General features: G+C 40.5%; 1 protein-coding gene across 1 annotated transcript in view; it reads left to right on the top strand.

Moving 5' to 3' along the window:
- LOC108930865 (immunoglobulin gamma-1 heavy chain-like) overlaps positions 1–15465 on the top strand; it is a 33797-nt gene extending 18332 nt beyond the window's left edge. Inside the window, exons 3-8 of the mRNA XM_029250420.1 lie at positions 7237–7310; positions 9637–9960; positions 12299–12631; positions 13133–13456; positions 15150–15298; positions 15454–15465. Coding sequence (XP_029106253.1) covers positions 7237–7310; positions 9637–9960; positions 12299–12631; positions 13133–13456; positions 15150–15298; positions 15454–15465 — 1216 coding nt within the window. The remainder of the gene's footprint in view (positions 1–7236; positions 7311–9636; positions 9961–12298; positions 12632–13132; positions 13457–15149; positions 15299–15453) is intronic.
- The last annotated feature ends 4086 nt before the right edge of the window (positions 15466–19551 follow it).

Below are 19551 nucleotides of genomic sequence, written 5' to 3'. Positions count from 1 at the left end.
CAGCTGAGTAGTTTTACTGGAAAAATTTAAGGTCAGTACATTGCTAATGGTTACTACAATCTGACATGAAAATCAAACCTGTAACTTAACATATTCAAATGCAGCAGCTCTAACTACTACAGTTCTACAAATCAGACTGTTTAGACACCTGTTAACGTATCAATATTGCATTAAAAAAAAAATTTCCATATCAATGCTTAGAAAAGTATTTCATATGCATTTATTGCTGCTTTAAACCTTAAGAAATACTGTCAATGCAATGAACGAGTCTGCTTACAGACAGGAGGTCCAAGAGCTCTCTGTGCTCACCTCCATCTGTTAGTGGATCACCAACTTCCTGACAGACAGGCAGCAGCTAGTGAGGCTGGGAAAATTCTCATCCAACACTCACACGATCAGCAATAGCGCCCCTCAGGGATGTGTGCTCTCTCCACTACTCTTCTCCCTGTACACCAACGACTGCACTGCAAAAGACCCCTCTGTCAAGCTCCTGAAGTTCACAGACGACATCACACTCATTGGCCTCATTCAGGATGACAACGAGTCTGCTTACAGACAGGAGGTTAAAGAGCTGGCTGTCTGGTGCAGTCATAACAACCTGGAGCTGAACACACTCAAAACGGTGGAGATGATTGTGGACTTTAGAAGAAACACCTCAGCATTATCCCCACTCACCATCATGAACAGCACTGTGGCAACAGTGGAGTCATTCAGGTTCCTGGGCACCACCATCTCACAGGACCTGAAGTGGGAGCTCCACATAGACTCCATTGTGAAGAAGGCCCAGCAGAGGTTGTACTTCCTTCGCCAGCTGAGGAAGTTCAATCTGCCACAGAGGCGGGACTGTGGTCCAACCCATTGCGCCACCGCACCCCCTATTCCAGTAACTATACATAATTTACTATTGCTAATTACAAATTCATAATTATGATGTAGAATTGACTCAGTTTTGTTCATCAATCAAGCACTATTGACCTTAAGAATCTGTATGGCTTGGATTATATAATATTAGTCAATCACTATCAATAACCGCTTATAAAAAAGCAGGGTCATAGTGGTCCGGACCCTATTGTAGAGGACTAATAGTAGTATATGGAGACAGGCTGGTGAGGCTACTAATAAAGACTGTGAGAGGAGTACAGTGTATTTCTTATTATATTTTCTTCCAGACCCACTACTGCATGCCATTTCATGGCCCACTGGGTAGGAAAAACCAATAATAGATAATTTACGATTGCTAACTCCAAATCCATAATTATGACACAGAATTAACTCATTAATTTTGTTCATAATTACCAAACACTATTGCTCTTAACTAAGAATGGGTTTGGCTTGGATCAAATGCTATTAATCAATCACTGTCCATAACTGCTTATCTGAAATTGTAGTGGTCTGGAGGCTATTGTAGGGGTGTAGTAGTCGTATTTGGAGACAGGCTGGTGAGGCTACTACCTAGGAGGACAGTAAAAGGATACAGTCGAACCACCTCTACAGAATATTATATCCATGTGACAGTAATGATGAAGTACAATGAGGATGAACTGTGTGCTGTGAAACCTTCCATGTGGACCTGCCTACAGCTCTGAATCCTCCTTTTAAACTCAGTGTCACCTGTCCAGTCAGAGGGAGGAGTTCATGCAAACTGAGCTCTTCCTTCTACATTTATATCTGTGCATGGAGCAAAGAGGGAACGAACGCCGAGATCTGGCTGCTCTAACTGACATTTTACTACAGTCACACACATCCACCATGACCTTCTTAACTGCTCTCCTCATAATGACAACATGCTTAACAGGTACATTTTAATGACACATATAACCTGTGTCTGCTCTTGAGTACTGAGATGGAGGTTTAATGTTTATTTTTTTCCACAGGTGTTGCTGGTCAGACACTGACTCAGTCTGAAGCAGCAGTTAAAAAGCCTGGAGAATCTCATCGACTCACCTGTACGGCCTCTGGCTTCACTTTCAGTAGCTCCTGGATGAGCTGGATCCGACAGCCTCCTGGGAAGCCACTGGAATGGACTTGTGAAATTAAGGATGACAGTAGCAGCATAGACTATGGCAGCTCGTTTAAAGGCAGATTCACCATCTCCAGAGACAACAACAAGAACCAGCTGTATTTACAGATGAACAACTTGAAGGACGAAGACACTGCAGTTTATTACTGTGCGAGATACACAGTGAGTGGAGACATTGCAGTGGTGTACAATAACTGCTCCAGTACATCTCACACTGAGGTTCACTGAAGTGTGTCTCTGGAGCACTGTCTTGTTCTTGATGTCCACCTGGAAGTGTTCTAGAAGTTTCAACAAAGAACTGAACATGATGAATGGAGACTGAAGTTACATTTTTGTCTGCAGTTTCTATTTTAAATCCCTAAATTCAAGACTGAATAAGCTCACCCTGTCATTCAGGTTCGTTGAAGCACTTATGAAGAAGAAAATATACATTTACATTTTTCATTTTACCACTGAAAGGTAGATGAGTGATTTTTGGCATTGTTTTTTTCTGGTTTAGTTTGATTCTTTAATCACATTCTAACATCCGTTAATACTTTGAGAGCTCAACCTTTCTGTTTAACGTGTGGCTTCAAGCCTAATGTTTGCCCCTTTTTTAGAATCCCACAATGAACTTCCAATAACAACATTTTATATTACCCAAATCAAAGATTTCATAGAATTGTTTCGAAATGTTGCACCGTTTAATAAATCACTCACTCAGTCTTCCAGCTCATTAATTTATGTTGAGGACTGACCATTTTCAGAACTCAGGTTCAATTAAATATTTTAGAGTAAATCAAGTAAATAACTGAAAAAGAGTAAACAAGCAAAAGATCACATCATGGGAACACAAACTGCATAAGAGTTGCCTCTGAGAATTTGTACAAGTTATTTACATTATGTATTAGTTCACTATATGTACATTATGTTACCCGCCTTAACTGGAGACAGCAGCTCCACCATCCACTGTCTGCTCTTCTCTTACTGTAACTTTATTACGATGTGAAGGAATACAACTTAATATATATGTTAAGTATCGATCAGGAAATTACAATCCTTCTTGCGGGCTGTATTACGTGTGTTAGTGGTTGATTTTAGCATATTCATTTTAAGTTTCATGTAAGATAAAATACCTTTCCTATTACAGTAATTTACAGATCAGTACACATTGTCTTGTTCAGACCATTTTGCCCCACTGTTTTTTCCAGCAGTTTACTGGAAATCCCTCACCTCTTCTGAGGCAGTGGTGAAGAGACCTAGAGGCTCTGAAACTATTCTGAACAGTAGGTGGTTTCTTCGTAAGCAGTTACTGGATGCACTGGAACCGTCAGCCACCAGGGAGAGGACTGCAGTGGATTAGGGTCATTTACACTGGTACTGACACAACCTTCTCAGAATCCTTCCAGGGCCAGTTCTCCATCACCAAAGACAGTTTCACGCTGCACCGGTAGCTGAAGAGCCTGAAGCTGGAAGATGCTACAGTGTCCAACTGTATCTTTTACTGGGTGTTTTTAGTGTCCAGTTTGCAATGTCACTGCCATAATATACCACAGGATGGCATTCTTGTACTGAAAGGAAATCATGTAAAATGATATATTAACTCTGGCAGTTATGTCACACCTTTCTTTCCAGCACAGAAAATCATGGTTATGATATTGTAATACACTGAATTCCATAATGCCAATATGTACTGTAAAGGGAATTCTGAATTTTTTGTAAAGTTTAAGTTTAATATACATGGTATATTAAGTATTTTGTTCTCCACCCCCAATGTCAAATGAACCCAAGGTGCAACATGTAAAATAAAACCAATATGTCACAAATCTTCACACTGAAGGACAACAAAAACATCTGAGATCAAACTGAATGACAAAGCAGTTGGGAATGAATTGATCCAACAGTTTTTGGTGAAAGGAGCCACGTAAACCATTTCACTGAAAAGACCTGGAAGCCTGACACTTAATTACCCAGACTGCATTTTTTCTATTCAAAATAGCACCCCCTTGTTAAACCAGAGCAATAACTGCTAATATTATCAGTTCCTACCAACACCAACTGGAAGTCTTATGCAGTGATCAAGAATTTTTAAATGAATTTCAAAGCAGTGAATAAACATTGACAGACTGGTGTCCTGCCCTGAGTGTGTCCCCTCCCCCTCCGGCCTTATGCCCTGTGTTGCCGGGTAGGCTCCGGTTCCCCGCGACCCCATATGGGACAAGCGGTTCAGACAGTGTGTGTGTGAATTGAATCTCCATCTAGGAAGAACAGGGTAAACCACTAATAAAAAAGAGGCCTGGATCTATAACCCTTCCACACATCTGACTTTTACAGAGTGATTAAGCTACTACAAGATACAGCGAATATCTGTAAAAAGTTTATTAGCTCAGTTATGTTTGAAGCTGTGAGATTTTCAGTTTTTAACATCTTGAAGATGCAAATACTGCTTCTTCAAAAACTCCTGACATCATTTCCTGTTATCACCTTTTACAAAGTGTTATTTAAGCATTGTATTTCACCAGTTGCTTCAGATATATACATTTTTTGTGCATGCATTCGGCATTGTTAAAAACCCACTGCACCACCGCACCCCACTTTCAACTAAAACAACACATGCAAAATGAGTGCTGCTGAGTCTTCACTCTGGGATTAAATGAAGACATCACATCCTGCACCTACACCTATGCAAACACATAACACATAATTACTGAGAATTGATTTTATAAATCAAACAGAACTGCTTTGGCACCGTCAGTGTTTTTACTCCCATACCATTTATTACCAGTGTCCATCGCAAAATAGATGTTTCGGGATCTTAAGGACCAAGGTGCCTACACAGTGTGGATCATTGTCATTGTCACCATTCCTTATGTCCACTATCCTTGTCACATATGATTACAATACTGGTATGCATACTTCATCGGGGAAATTTGCATTGATTCATGAGGGTTTTCTCAATTAAAGGGGACTTTTTAAACAAAAACATTTAAAAAAGCAACTTTAATGTTATTTTTGCCAACATACCTTAATAACTCATGCACACTTCTTACTCACTGCTTTTTCCTGTCTTATTATTAATCTGTTTCTAAAATAGTTTCTACTTCTATGCATGTGTGTCCTGCTGAGGTGAACTGCAGAGGCCTAGTTGGTATACACAAGAAGACAGGGATTCAATGCTACCTTTGAGATTACATTGTCTTTTCTGTAACTGTCCCATTGTGCCTGCTTTTCTGTAGGTGTGCAGTGAAATGGTATCATTAGGAAAAGGGGATCTAAGATTACCATCAGGGCAAAGAGCACAAGACAGTGTCATCTTGAAAGGGTGCACTGTGTGGAGTAAAGCCTTAAATGTACATCGTGTGTCTGCATCTCTCACTAACAACTGAAGCAATGGTTTTTGGCCTCATGAACAGGATCTCCTCATGAAGACACAGCACTGCAGAGCACTGATCTATTCATCGAGGTGGAACCTTCTCTTCAGTCGAAGCCCTCGGTCAGTCTATCTAGGGAGCATGCTAGACTCGAGCTCCAAAGAAAACAAGCTTGAGGAAGCACAGCTGACTCGGAACCCAGAACGTGCGCATCCTCCTCTGCCAAATGCCGATGGAAACAAGTAAGAGGAGAAACTGAACATTTCCTGTTATCTGAGACCGATTGCAGTGGGACACAAAGTGATGGCTTGGCTACTAGTGGTGACTGAAAACCCCAACAATGAAGGATACCAATGGGGGGGTTACCACAAGGGAGAAGAGAAGAGGATAATATCATGAAAGTGTGCACTGCATGGAATAAAGCTTTAAAAGGAAACACTGAATCTGTGTTGTATAAGCTGTAGAAGTTTATATGGTTTAATAAATTTTGTGTTGTTCCTCTAAGTACCAGTGTTTTTTGCACCAACAAGGATCATTATTCTTTTTAGAAAAGGTCACCTTAATTTCACGGATTTATTTCTTAACATGTAACATAGTATTATTAAAATGCTAAAATATGAAAAATGGCCACCAAAACATGAAATTAGAAAAATCAGTGGAATGTTGGCACTTCAACTCACTTTTGATCAAAAAAGCATTTCATTGTACTTATTGTAAATACTAGTCATGTTGCTTCATATGGAAATATCAGCAATTTCAGATATTTAAATCCCCGTTTCAGAGCTGTTTACAGGTCAGCGTTCATCCTGTAGCTGCAGTTAGAAGGGGGACAGGTTTTTGTGTTGCTGTGTAGCACTGTGTACATATATGGTACCCACAGTGATTACAGGCCATACAAAAACTTCTCAGAGTCCCTGTACAGAGAAATATACAGTCATGGTTCAGGCCATTTCTAAATAACATTAAGCTTAAATTTAATGCAGTAGCTTTGACAATAAGTTACCTTTAAATTAAATTAAACATTAGATCCGCTATCAATGGGGGGGGCGCGTTGGCACAGTGGTGCAGTGGGTTGGTCCGGGTCCTGCTATCTGGTGGGCCTGGGGTTTGAGTCCTGCTTGGGGTGTCTTGCGACGGACAGGCGTCCCATCCTGGGTGTGCCCCCCCCCCCCCCCCCCCCAGCCTTATGCCCTGTGTTGCCGGGTTGGGCTCTGGCTCCCTGCGACCCTGTATGAGACAAGCGGTTCAGATGATGTAGATCCACTATCAGGTTTGTTCTGGAAGTGTCTAAAAGATCACTGTCACTTCATGGAGTGAAAACTGAACAGACAGTTGCTCAAACACACCTTTATCCAATTTACTTATAATTTCTCATTAAAAATTACGTTAGATTCATTTTAGTGTTTTAACCTTGGATGGCAACTTCATTGCATGAAATGAAAGACACAGGAAGGACGCAAAGTTTTTGTGCAAGTTTATCTCACAATTAAACTACTGTGGGTGGCTGGGGTGACACAGTGATACACACTCTTACAACAACCTCAGCTCTCATGCAAAGCACTTCCAACAATAGCTGAATATGCAGAAATGTCTCCAATATTCATATGATTTTTTACTGAAAGGAAATAATTATAACAGTGAAAATGTAGCCTAAGAATTTTTGTCTAAACTGATAAAACTCCATCAGTGATGGAACTGCAGTGGACTCCTGCATCAAGAACTCAGTGTGAATATTTATAATGGAATTATTACATTTCACCAAGGAATTTGACACATCTTTAGCTTGTTCAGTTGACTTTCCAGTGGAGCATTTTACACACTTACACCCTTGCTGCAGGAGCTGTGATGAAGAGGGTTATTGTAGAGGCGCTACAGGGACCCGCAGCACTGTGATTACTTTGACTACTGGGGAAAGGGGACACAAGTCACCGTCACCACCGGTAAGTTTCTCCAAACTCTCACTTTTCATTATGTTTCACTGTTTGAATTCTTTCTGTTCTACTGTTTCCCCAGTGTTTTTCTGCGTTTCTGTAAGGGACTAGTAGTGTATTAAAACTCCATAAACTTCAGAGCCTAATACTCCATTAAACACTGAAGAGCAGGAAAATCGTGTCATTTCGCTCCGATTTTTATTAAAACTTTCCAGACAATTGACAGTGAACAGTGAGGATATTTAAATGTTTAACGGGACAGACGGATATCGAGTAAGAAGGAAAACGCCTTCAAACAGCAACGACTTACCGATTGCGACAAAACACCGCAGAAATACGTGAAACGGAGTGTTGGGGGGTTTGCCTCATTATCTCACTATTTTGTCTCATTACTATCAAATTGTCTCATTACACTATATATTATAGTGTATTTACTTAATTAGGTATTGCTGCTTTTAGAGACTTCAGAGATCCAGCAGACTGATCTTTTTTTCTGCTCTGCATGTACACTAATGAACTTAAACCTACCAAGATGAAAAGACTTATAGTAATAAACTCTCAATAAAATGCAACAACATCAAGCGGAGAAAATACATCGCAAATTTTGTGAAAACTTATTCGTAATAAAAAGGAAAGGAGAGAATTTCATTTTTTTTCCCAGTAAAAGATGTGAAAAAGAAAAGAGAAGCACTCAGCTGCTCTTCTGAAGTCCTTTGCTGCAGTGCAGGTCAGGCGGGCCGTGAGGGTTCTGAAAATAATACAAAAAAAAAAAAACAGAAATAACGGGTAACCACAGAAACCGCGTATGGTGTAGCCTATGCTACCATAATGTAGAAAATAATAGTACGTATATAATGAACACATTTATGAACATTAGAATTGCATTACTCTTTGGAATAAACCGTAAAAATAATAATGATCCATATATACACCAGTGCGCAGTGTCCAGTTTGCACATTTCACCGCAAAGTAATTAAAACGTGAAAAAAAACTGCGACCGCGCGTTTCAGAGACTGCGAAAAACATGACTCGACTGTACGGCCTTAACAGAAGTACAAATGTATGTTTTAAACATTGGAAAAGACAGGAGACTGCCGAGGGAACATGTGCGAAAAATGGCATGTGAAAATCAACGCTTGATAAATTAGAAAAATTAGTCAGTGTGTAAAAATCCCTGTGCAACGAATTGGGAGACATTTCTGGGGACGTGAGACTCAGGTAAAATGACAAATCCTTGTTATAATATTTTCACTAGACTGTGCTGTCGTTAGACAAACTTGTCAAGGCTTCAGGGACTTTCTCTGCACTGAACGAATATTTTACAGCTAACAATGTACTTGTTATTTCACTGTTTAAAAAGATATTTAGGTACCTGAAGAGCCGGTCTTTCACTACAAATAATCGCTGCATTGTGTGGTTTAGTTTAGGGATTATATTTGGCAACGCGCTTAAACTGTGCACCATAATCAATCCATGTGTGTATTTTAGCTGTTTAAAACCCGTGGAAACACGGCTAGACCCGCAAAGGGCGCGTTTTAAATCGAAAAATTTGCTGGATTGTTATGGGAAAGACTTTGTCTTGACAATGTATTTTATATAATGGTTGTTTAGTAACTTGTTGACCAGCTATAATGGTGTTGGGTTTGTTTGATTGTGGATTTTAATGTATTGTTTTAGTTGTGTATTATTGATAACTTTATCAAATAAGGCTTGTAAAAAAAAGAGAACATGAAAACATGCATTAACATTTTAATAATCGTTTTTTTTTTATTATAACCTCCTGCCTCCTGCTCGCTCCAGCGCGTCACCGTCCAACCCGCTCCTCCGCCTCCGAGCGTCTTCTTCCACACAACTGGCCGCACGATCGACGCGCCGCTTTATTTTTCTCACAAGACAAATTCTTCTCTGCTGTATTTAAAGCTCTTCGTCCTATGACTAAAACAGCAAAAAAGTAGAAATCATGAGAGGTCGAAGCTTATTTATGTCACAAATTCTCGAACAAAACAAGAAATGTTTAGCACTCTGTGTTGTACCGGCGTCTAGATGTTTAAAATATCGTAGATACCTCATGGTTTTGTGACTTAAATGACCAAAGCAGAGAGTGACATTTGATTAACAGTATTTTCTCATTTCTGTCTGTGAGAAAAAAGCCGCACTTTGCCTTGGGACTCACAGTTTCGGGCCATATTTATTAGAATTATATAGTAGTGCGGGTCTGGAGGAGTGAAAATCAGCGCTGATCACTGCAGTAACACCGGTCTTTTCCGGGTGAGGAAGGAAGGGGCCGCCGCTCGAACACAGTCACAGTGTCCAGCGTCTCCGTGTGTTTCCGCAGAAGCACAAACGGCTCCGACCTCCGTGTTCGGCCTGTCGCCCTGCGGCTCGGGAGGCGATGCTGCTGAACTGCTCAGTCTCGGCTGTCTCGCCAGCGGCTACTTCCCGGCGGACTCGGTCACCTTCAAGTGGACGGACGCGGGAGGCAACTCGGTGTCCGACTTCCTGCAGTACCCGTCGGTGAAGAGCGGCGCCACCTACAGTGCGGTCAGTCAACTGCAGGTCAAAGCCGCAGACTTCGGTGGGGAGAAGTCCTACAAGTGTACTGCAGTGTACCCGGGAGGCCAGAAAACCGAGGAAGTGAAGCCGACTCCAGTTCCACCACGTAAGGCTTTTCTCTTTTTTCATGTAATCATTTTTCATCATCTTTCTGCGGAACATTGTACATTCTCTCGTAATTCAAAAAAGCAATTCAGAAGAATATATATGGTGTATCAAAAATAGCAATAACATTATGTTACAAACAAACTTAGTTAGAAATAAGTAATAAAATCAAGTAGTAAAGTTATAGTGGCGATGATCAAATTAGCCAATGATCTAATTTTCTGTTTATCAGAAGTTAATGCTAAATTGGGGGGGGGGCGCAGTAGGTTGGACCGGGTCCTGCTTTCCGGTGGGTCTGGGGTTTGAGTCCTGCTTGGGGTGCCCTGTGGCGGACTGGCGTCCCGTCCTGGGTGTGTCCCCTCCCCCCTCCAGCTCTTTGCCCTGTGTTGCCGGGTTAGGCTCTGGCTCCCTGTGACCCTGTATGGGACAAGTGGTTCAGATAGTGTGTGTGTGTGTTAATGTTAAATTAGGAAAACAATACAGCACCTTAAGAGTTAACACTGACATCCAGTTTCACCGTTAATATTGTGATATTTCTCAACCTTCTGAAACAAATGGAATTTTAATTAATACAAAGTGATGAACTGAAGAGCATGTAGTCCTGTTTGGCTTTTCGTCTATTTTGCTTCGCCTCTATGTGTCAGCTTCTGAAAAATTTGTGGGACCTAAGCAATGTAAAGTTAAAAAAAAGTGCAGCAGGAGCAAGCTCTGTACAAATCCACACTTTCTACAAGAAGCATAAAAAAGCTGGACACTGGTGACAAGCAGCATAAAAAATTGTTAATCAGCTGTTTTATACTCATCTGACCCTTCGAATGTAACTATTATTGAATTTGATCGCTTGAGCCACTAAGAAATGCACACACACATTTTCAGAACCACTTGTCCCATACGGGGTCGCGGGGAACCGGAGCCAACCCGGTAACACAGGGCGTAAGGCCAGAGGGGGAGGGGACACACCCAGGATGGGATGCCAGTCTGTTGTAAGGCACCCCAAGCGGGACTCGAACCACAGACCCACCGGAGAGCAAGACTGTGGTCCAACCCACTGCGCCACCGCACCCTCCCACTAAGAAATATGAAAAGTTAATTGTCTCCTGTGTTAAGAAACATGAAGTGGTGTTTTACTCAAAAAGGTTGTGATGATAAGGGTGTGGGAAAATCATCTAAATCTCCATCAGAATTACAGTGTGCAGAAGTTTGGTAGGTGTTCTGATTTACAACATTAAAGTGAAAGGCATTAGGGTGCTGTTTTAGTCAACATCTTTGTAACTGTTGGCAACTATTGAAAATAATAATTCTGCTTTGCTCGCTTTAGCTTTTTGCTCTTCAAACTAGCAGGGAGGTGTAAATTGAGTGGGTCACAGACTCCATGAAAGACATATTTTCACATAGGCATATTTCACATATTTTGTCTTAGACATTGTGCTGTTTCAGAAAGCTGCTTTAAATTAAAAGGGCTTCCTTCTGGGATTCAAGCTTGGATGCCTTCAAATGACAAGATCTGCCTTTTCTATTTAATGAAAAATCATAATTTTCACATTGGTCCTCAGCTATACAATATATGGCAGTGTGAAATCATCTAGCTTCTTCTCACCCATTTTGCTCTTGCTTCATACATGGCAAAGTCAGCTGATGTCCAATGCTAATGCAAGAACTGCATTTCTAATAAATAAACATGCACTTGCATTAGTTTTTCCATACATCCTGGAAGCCAGTGTCTGTTATAAAACTCATAAATTCACAGACCAGTACAAAAGTCTTAAAAACAAACCACTGTACTCTGAAAAACCAAATATCCTTTAAACATAACTTGAGCTTTAGTTTTTCTCAGTAGCTGGGCTAATTCTCCAACTTCAACTAGAAGAAAAAATATTATAAAAGAATTGTGTCAAAAAAGACTTGTAAATTGTGCTTTGATATGTCTGTACTGAAACATTTCTGGTTAATGCCATGTTGTGTGCTTGTAGTTGTACATTGTTTTTGAGAAAAGCACCTGCAAATTGATAAATGTTAATCCATCCATCCATCCTTCAGTAACCACTCTCCAGTGCAGGGTTGCGGTAACACAGGTCATGAGGCAGGGTACACCTTAAGGAGGATGCAAGCTCATCACAGGGCAGTCTGTAATGTAAATACTCTGTTCCAGCCTCTGCAAACAAACTCTAGGTTTTTTATCAGCTCATTACCTAAACCTTAAGTTTAAAATGAACCCTTAAATAGTAACTGACACACACCCTAAAAGAACTAACTCTTTCCTTGGAGACTGCAAGCTCAGAGTAGACGGGAACATTTTGGGGTTGCGTCATAGACCTACTATTACTCACATTTCTAATCTATGTCCTCTTTCACCCTGTCATTCTCAGAAAAATCCTGCCTGAATGTGATTCTGAAAAATCCGAGAGCAAAAGAGCTGTTCAATGAAAAAGAGGCTGTGCTGGAGTGTGTTGTCACTGGGGAAAATGAGGCAGATGTTCATAATGCCACGATTACCTGGAAGGTGAATTCAGCAGAAAAAAAAGGAACAGACCAGAAAGAAAGTAATCCACTAAGAAAGAGCAGCCTCCTGTCTATCAGAGCAGATGAGTGGGAATCCGCAAAATCCGTGGAATGCTCTGTCATGCAGAAAAACGGTCCTCGTCTCAGAAAGACTATCAAAGCCAAAACTGGAGGTAAGTCACTTCAAGACGGTTCATTAAACAGCTCAATAAATTGTTTCCATTTGGGGCCTAATTATGCACAAAGCTATACGAGGATTCACATGTATAACACATAGCACATCTACTGGTTCTTCTAGCAGAAAACTTCTTCTACCAGCAGAACTCCAAAAAAAATAAAGAAAAGCTTTTTCATGCTTTTATGTGGTTCAACTATTTTTTCTTTGTATAGTATCAAATGACTTTAATTTCTACTGATGTATACAGCTGTATGTATTTGTTAGAGCCAATTCATAAGTATCTTGATGAAGGGTGCATGTACATTTATTTATCCTTCCTGGTCCATTTACGTCATTATTACATGCCTCTAAACTGAAATAGCTGACAATACAAAATGAGAGAATTCACTAATAAATGTGGACATGAAAAGGAAAAATATTAATCTGTTTATCAAAGACTTTTGGCTTTTCACCTATTTATCATCCTGTGTGTTTGTCTATCAACCGCTCGTTACAGACTTTTCGAATCCCGATGTCTCCATTTTTGCGCCACGGGATCAAAACGTGAAAAGAAATGACAAGAAATGGTTGCAGTTGGTCTGCCTGGTGAATGTCTCCTTTGGAAGTGACGTTTATGTTGCATGGAAGAAGGGTGAAGGATCATACGAAGAAGGCCTAACTGGTGAGCCAGTGAAAACTGGCAGCTTTAACTTTGTCACCAGCATCTTTAGCATCTCAAGAGATGATTGGGACAAAGGCATAAACTTCAGTTGTGCCGCTGCACACTCCTTCTTGAAGAGTAATGAGAGCCCTATTTCTAAAAGCACTTCTAAATCACATGGTAATTCATTTGAATGCCCTACAGAAATATCATAGTGTGACAGTTTGTGGGTGAGCAACAACCACAGTCAGAAGATGTACTGGTGTAACAAGCAAGATTTTTGGGAAAGTCATGTAGAGTTAGTGCTTTAGAACTACTGATTGGAGTCATAGTGGGCTTGGAAATGTAGATTTCATGTGGTTCCTGTTCACCCAGTGCGGCAGACACCCTGCCTCGCGTACCTTGTGTACTTTGCAAATGTCTTCTCCGTGTTGTCCTGTTCGTAGTGTTTCAGATGTCTTTGTCGAGTTGTTCAAACCCAATTTTTAATTAACTAATCAATGAGCTACTTACTCCATGGAGCGCTTTTGGGACAATATTTCACGTAATAGTGTGTGAAGTTCCTTTTTGGTGTTCTGTACTGGTCCCAAAATATAAATTAACATGCTTTTGTGGTGTTCTTATTTTCTAAATGTTCTAGGCAAATTTACACACCTTAAAATGAGATGTAAAGCTCAACGCCCTGATGTAATTAGACCAAAGTAGATGTTTGTATTGTCTCTGTATGTTGTGTGGTGAACATGTTGACGGATTTCCTGTCCTGTTGTTTTGTGAATTATGACTGATGTACCCTTTTCCCACATGTTTATTGTATTAGTTTGCCTTCATGTTGTTGTGTTGCCTTTGTCTGATGGCTTGTAGCTGTGCTGCTATGGAAATGCACGCCTTAGACGAGCACGATTTTACTAAAAGAAACTGCTGTCAGTAAAAAAAAATAAAAGTTACTGCAAATGGGACAGTATGTTTTCTGTGCAGAAGCTGAGATATGTGGAGATTTAACCTGATACACCTCGTAGAAAGGCAATTTTAAAATATAAGGAGCAAAGCCAGATTTCCAACAAATGCAAATTTATAATTAGTTTCAATGAACATACTTATGAATTATTGTCTTTAACATTTAATTCATGTTCTTGGGATTATATCAGTGCAACATAAAGCATTTATATGAACATCAAATGTATATGAAAAAAATTAGCATATATAATGTATATGTCAGAACAAAGCTTCATCCCAGAAAACTTATCGAGATGGAGATGTCAATATATATAAAAAATGTTTGCACAGAAAAAAAAAAAAACCCATTAAAAAATCAAAATGAATATTAATATTAAGTATCATTACAGATATCAAATATCTTATTGCCAAGAATTCGTGATGATGGATCACTCTCTCACCGAAGCTGTAAAACATAAAAATAAAGGCACAGAATATAAGTACTGAAAAAGTGAAATTCTGAGGACACAAAAAGTGCAGTGCTGTGAAATGGCATCACACACAAAAACAACACTCCCACCTCATTTGTGTGAACAGTTACTGCCTGTCAAGCTGCTGTTGTCACGTGTGTGTTGCAGTCACTGACAAACTACATGTTTTCACATCTTTGACTGTCCTGCTTACGGACAAACCTGCGCTCTGTTACGTGTTGCGTTTTTGTAGGCAGTACCCATCTTTTCACAGTGCACATTTATAAAGTGTGTCTGTGTCATTGTGTACGGGAACCATCATGCATGTTCCCGAAAAGTGTCTAGGAGTTGTGATCATGTGCGCATCTTTGTGTTTTTGGAGGGCGTTTATACTTAACGAGGTGAGACTAGTACAGTGTTCCTTGAGAAGGGGTCCATATAGAGTCTAACTCTGTTTGTTCTGACCCCAGTGGGACAGGAAGAGAAATACCCCGAAGTGTGTGTGGACGAGGCCATTTCGGACGTGAATGAGTCCGACAGCCCGTGGTACACGGCCCTCTCCTTCATCATCCTCTTCCTCTTCACTTTAGTATACGGTGCCTTTGTCAGCCTGCACCAGGTACAGCTTGTGTTCATCTCCAGAGTTTTAATGCAATGACATCTTATCCACTCACACGTTGCTGTCTTGGCCCAGGGTTTTTAAACTCAGTCTTCCTAGTAAAATGTTTTGTTGTATATTTTGTGTCTAATTTGTGTTCCAATTATTTATTTCAGGTGAAGCAGTGATTTCAACATCAAAGTGAAGAAGAAGCGGAGCAAATTAGCAACCATTAGCATTTCCATAAAATGTATATCTGAAGAATCCAGTACAATTATAGAAAAAAACTCTGCTGTATTATTTGTAACATAATATGTACAAGATGTATTATAGAAAAGTGACAAGGAGCTGAAGTTGCAATGATGCTTTTGTATTTCCAGTCACATTCGAGTAAAATAATGTGTCAAGCAAATTTACTTTATAACAAGGTTCACTTTTTTTGCTGTTTCAGTGTAATTAAAAATACACACACACACACACACACACACACACACACACACACACACCTTCAGAACCGCTTGTCCCATACGGGGTCACGGGGAACCGGAACCTACCTGGTAACACAGGGTGTAAGGCCAGAGGGGGAAGGGACACACCCAGGACAGGACGCCAGTCCATCGCAAGGCACCCCCAGCGGGACTCGAACCCCAGACCCACTGAAGAGCAGGACTGTGGTCCAACCCACTGCACCACCGCACCCCCTGTAATTAAAAATATTTGAAATAAAAATCTCACAATCAATTCAATTCCTGAATTGAAAAAGTTTACCTTTGGAATCTATTACTTTCTCAGAATTAGGCCAATTTCACCATGGTAGCTAGTAGTGTAGTGTTTAGAACTGTTGCCTTTAGATTTGAAGATCACAGGTTCAAGCTTTACCTGCTGCTGCAGTACCCTTGAGGAAGGTACTCACCCTAAATTTTTCCACTAAAATTACCTAGCTGTATAAATGGATAAATAATTGTAACCTCAACACTGTAAGCCACTTTGGAGAAAAGCATCAGCTAAATGAATAAATGTAAACTTGACAGCAGCACAGTGGTGCAGCAGACTGCCTCACAGTGCCTTGGGTGTGTGTGATGTCAGAATGAGAACCTAACAGCTTCTCTTCTTCTGTCAGAGAACAGTCACATTTAATTAATGCCTTAGCTGATGCTTCCATTTCCATCTCCATAAAATGGAGATTTTGTCCATTCATACAACTGGATATTTTACTGAAGCTATTCAGACTACATATGACTCAAGACTACTGCGTTTTGGACCCTCCTGAGACATAAACCAAGAACATACAAGCTACACACTCTAAATCTTCTGCTTCCCTCCACAATTAAAAACCCTCAAAAGAAAAACACTGGCCCTGAGGTTATGATTTCTTTTTTGTTCCAAAAATGTATTGCAAGGTATCTCTTGACCTAAAATATATGTAATCTTTTTAACTGGGCTGTTTATACAACAAACATCATAATTAACAATGCAAAACAGAATATTTCATGATTCATACAGTTTAAGCAAGTCTTCCTCAGGACCTGTGTGATGACTGTAAGGCTGAGAAACCACTGGGGAGTTGAATTACCTGCTTATTCACACCGTCACACACATTTACACCTGCTTTGTATAATCATCAGATGAAGAACCAGCAACACTGGTTTCTGTCTTTCTATTACAACTCAGGGGAATTGAAAGAAATGTAAATTGTGCTAAAATAATGCGTAGAGGTGAAACTGCACCCACCCACATCCCTGCACCTGCTGCCATGAAACTTCTCAACCGAAGTTCAGAAACTTCCTCGAAAGATCAGCAGCCGCCTGTAGTTTGGACACACCTGTTCAAAGAAAGGGTCTTTATTTTTCATATTTCTACATTTTGGAACAGTGAAGTCATCAAAATATGACCAAAACACAAATGTGGTCTTAGGTTGTTTCAAGGGTCCACCCTTTACCTGATGGCAGCTTTGCACACTCTTGACATTCTCTCATCCAGCTTCGTGAGGAGTCACCTGGGATGGTTTTCCCGCAGTCTTGAAGTTTCCACACATGCGGAAAACACTCGTTGGCTGGTTTTCCTTCACTCTTATCTCATCCTAAACCATCTTTGCTAAGTTAGGTCAGGGGGCATTTTCCAACTATAAATTTCAATGAAGTTCGGAATGAGAACTGCTAGTGAGGATACTTTTTACATTTAAAACTTTTGTTTTGGACAGAAATTCATATGTGCACATAAGCTTCATTCTATTTGGTGAAGCAGGACAGTCCTTTGGATTCGAGGGTTGCAGATTTGATCTCACCTTTGGCTGTAGTAACCTCGAGCAAGGTACTTACTCTAAATTGCTCCAGTAACATTACCCAGCTGTGTAAATGGGTAAATAATTGTACATTTGTAGCTGTAATAATTGTAACCCTAACATTATAAGTTGCTTTGGAGAAAAGCGTCAGCTTAATGTAAATGTATTTGTCTTAGACAAATGTCAAGCATTTGGGCATAAACCTTTAGACCAAAATGTGTTAACTTCTGGAAAAATAAATTCAATCGGGGTGTCCAAACTTTTCACTAGTACTGTATGTGCACTGATTCACAAAGTTACACACCACAGAACACTTTAGCCACAATTCACCTGAACAGTGTGCCTGGAATGTGGAAAAATTCTTGGACACCTTGAGGAATTGTACACACAGGAAATGCGTACAGAGAAGAAGTGGATACCACAGGGGCTGAAGAAACGGAGGTCAGTACTACTTGCTGAAAAGCTGTTCCATCCAGAAAAATAAATGAAAAACATATTGAAATTTGTGCAAAAGCAGTAGTTTGACCAGTAAGGTAATCAAAGGATGCAGGCCTAAATAAACCTGCTGTAAGATGCATGAAGTGGTACAATAACAGAACTTCTAGGGTGCTTCTAGAAACCCCCCTCCCCAACTGTGAAAGGCACAGTATTTGCATGTGTCTCAGTGGTTTGAACTTCGAAGCACAAAAAGTCCCTCTGGAGCACAAGAGCAGCAGGTGCACGATCCGCTTGACTGGACACGTGAATGAAAATAGCCAAAACTGTTCTCACTCGGTGGGTAAGGTGGGGGGAGTGTGCAGAAAAAAAGCTAATGATGTGACTGGAACTTTCCACAGTAAAGTATACAGAATATCACTATTATCTCACATCTTTAAGGTGGTCACTTCTTCTATAGTACAGTTTTGTCATTTCATTTTTATAATTTGCCAAAATAATCTGAGATCTGAGTGCTAGAAGTAAAGCCAGAGGTAAATATTATTAGCTGAGTAACAGAAATGAACAGTACAGGAAGCAACCAGCCAACGTCTACAACCGCTCGTCCCGAGAGGGGTTGGGGCGAGCCAGAGCCTACCCGGCAGCATAGGGAGCAAGGCCAAAGGGGGGAAGGGACACACCCTGGACGGGATGCCAGTCTGCCACAAGGCACTCCACACAGTGGGTCCAGGCAAACCCAGGAATAAAGCTACAGATAAGAACTGTCAATTACTGCCTTCAGAAGAACTCCAATCCTTTCAAGAAGGACCACCCAAATATTCAACTCATAGAGGAGATTTGGGGAAACCATGACAGATATGGACCCCAGTGTTCATGAAATTGCTGTTGAGCCTGTCTGGCAGTCCCTGGAGGGAAGTTACTGCCTTGCGTTATGGCATCACCTTGAGGAATCAATGTTTGCACCACAGTGTGCACCTGATTGCCTGAGATAACTTCACAGTTCATGGCCATTACACCATGAAACAAAGCAGTTAGTCCCAGTGACTTCCATGACTTATCATGAGTTGAGTTCACAACTGCACATTCTCTACCACATGGCATTGACAAGAAATCTGGGTTCCAGGACTCTTTCTGGCTTTGATCAAACACAAACACAAATACAGGAAAGAAGGTACAAGACTGTCAAATTCCTTTTTCACTGCTCACAGATCTAGGTTTTGTGCTCATTACTTAAATTTCCATTTATTCATTTAGTAGAAACTTTTTTCAAAGCGATGCACATCTGAGAAAACAATACAACAACGCATTATGCCAACAGAAATAGAAATCTAGATGCAGTCAGTTTGTCTCATTGGACTGTATAAATCAGTGTTATATTACATGAGTAGTTGCATATAGAGTTTCTTGTTTTTACAGATAACAAAGTACATGTTTGTGGATCACACAGGAGATTGGGGGCAAAGAGAGTCTGATAGAAATAGGTTTTGAAATGCTTCTTGAATGTTGATCAAGGTTCAGTAGTGCCTTGTGAAGGAGGGAGCTCAGTCCACCAGGTTGG

This window comes from Scleropages formosus, chromosome 3 (assembly GCF_900964775.1).
Source record: "Scleropages formosus chromosome 3, fSclFor1.1, whole genome shotgun sequence".
Taxonomy (NCBI): domain Eukaryota; kingdom Metazoa; phylum Chordata; class Actinopteri; order Osteoglossiformes; family Osteoglossidae; genus Scleropages; species Scleropages formosus.
This window is presented reverse-complemented; position numbering and strand designations above follow the sequence as displayed.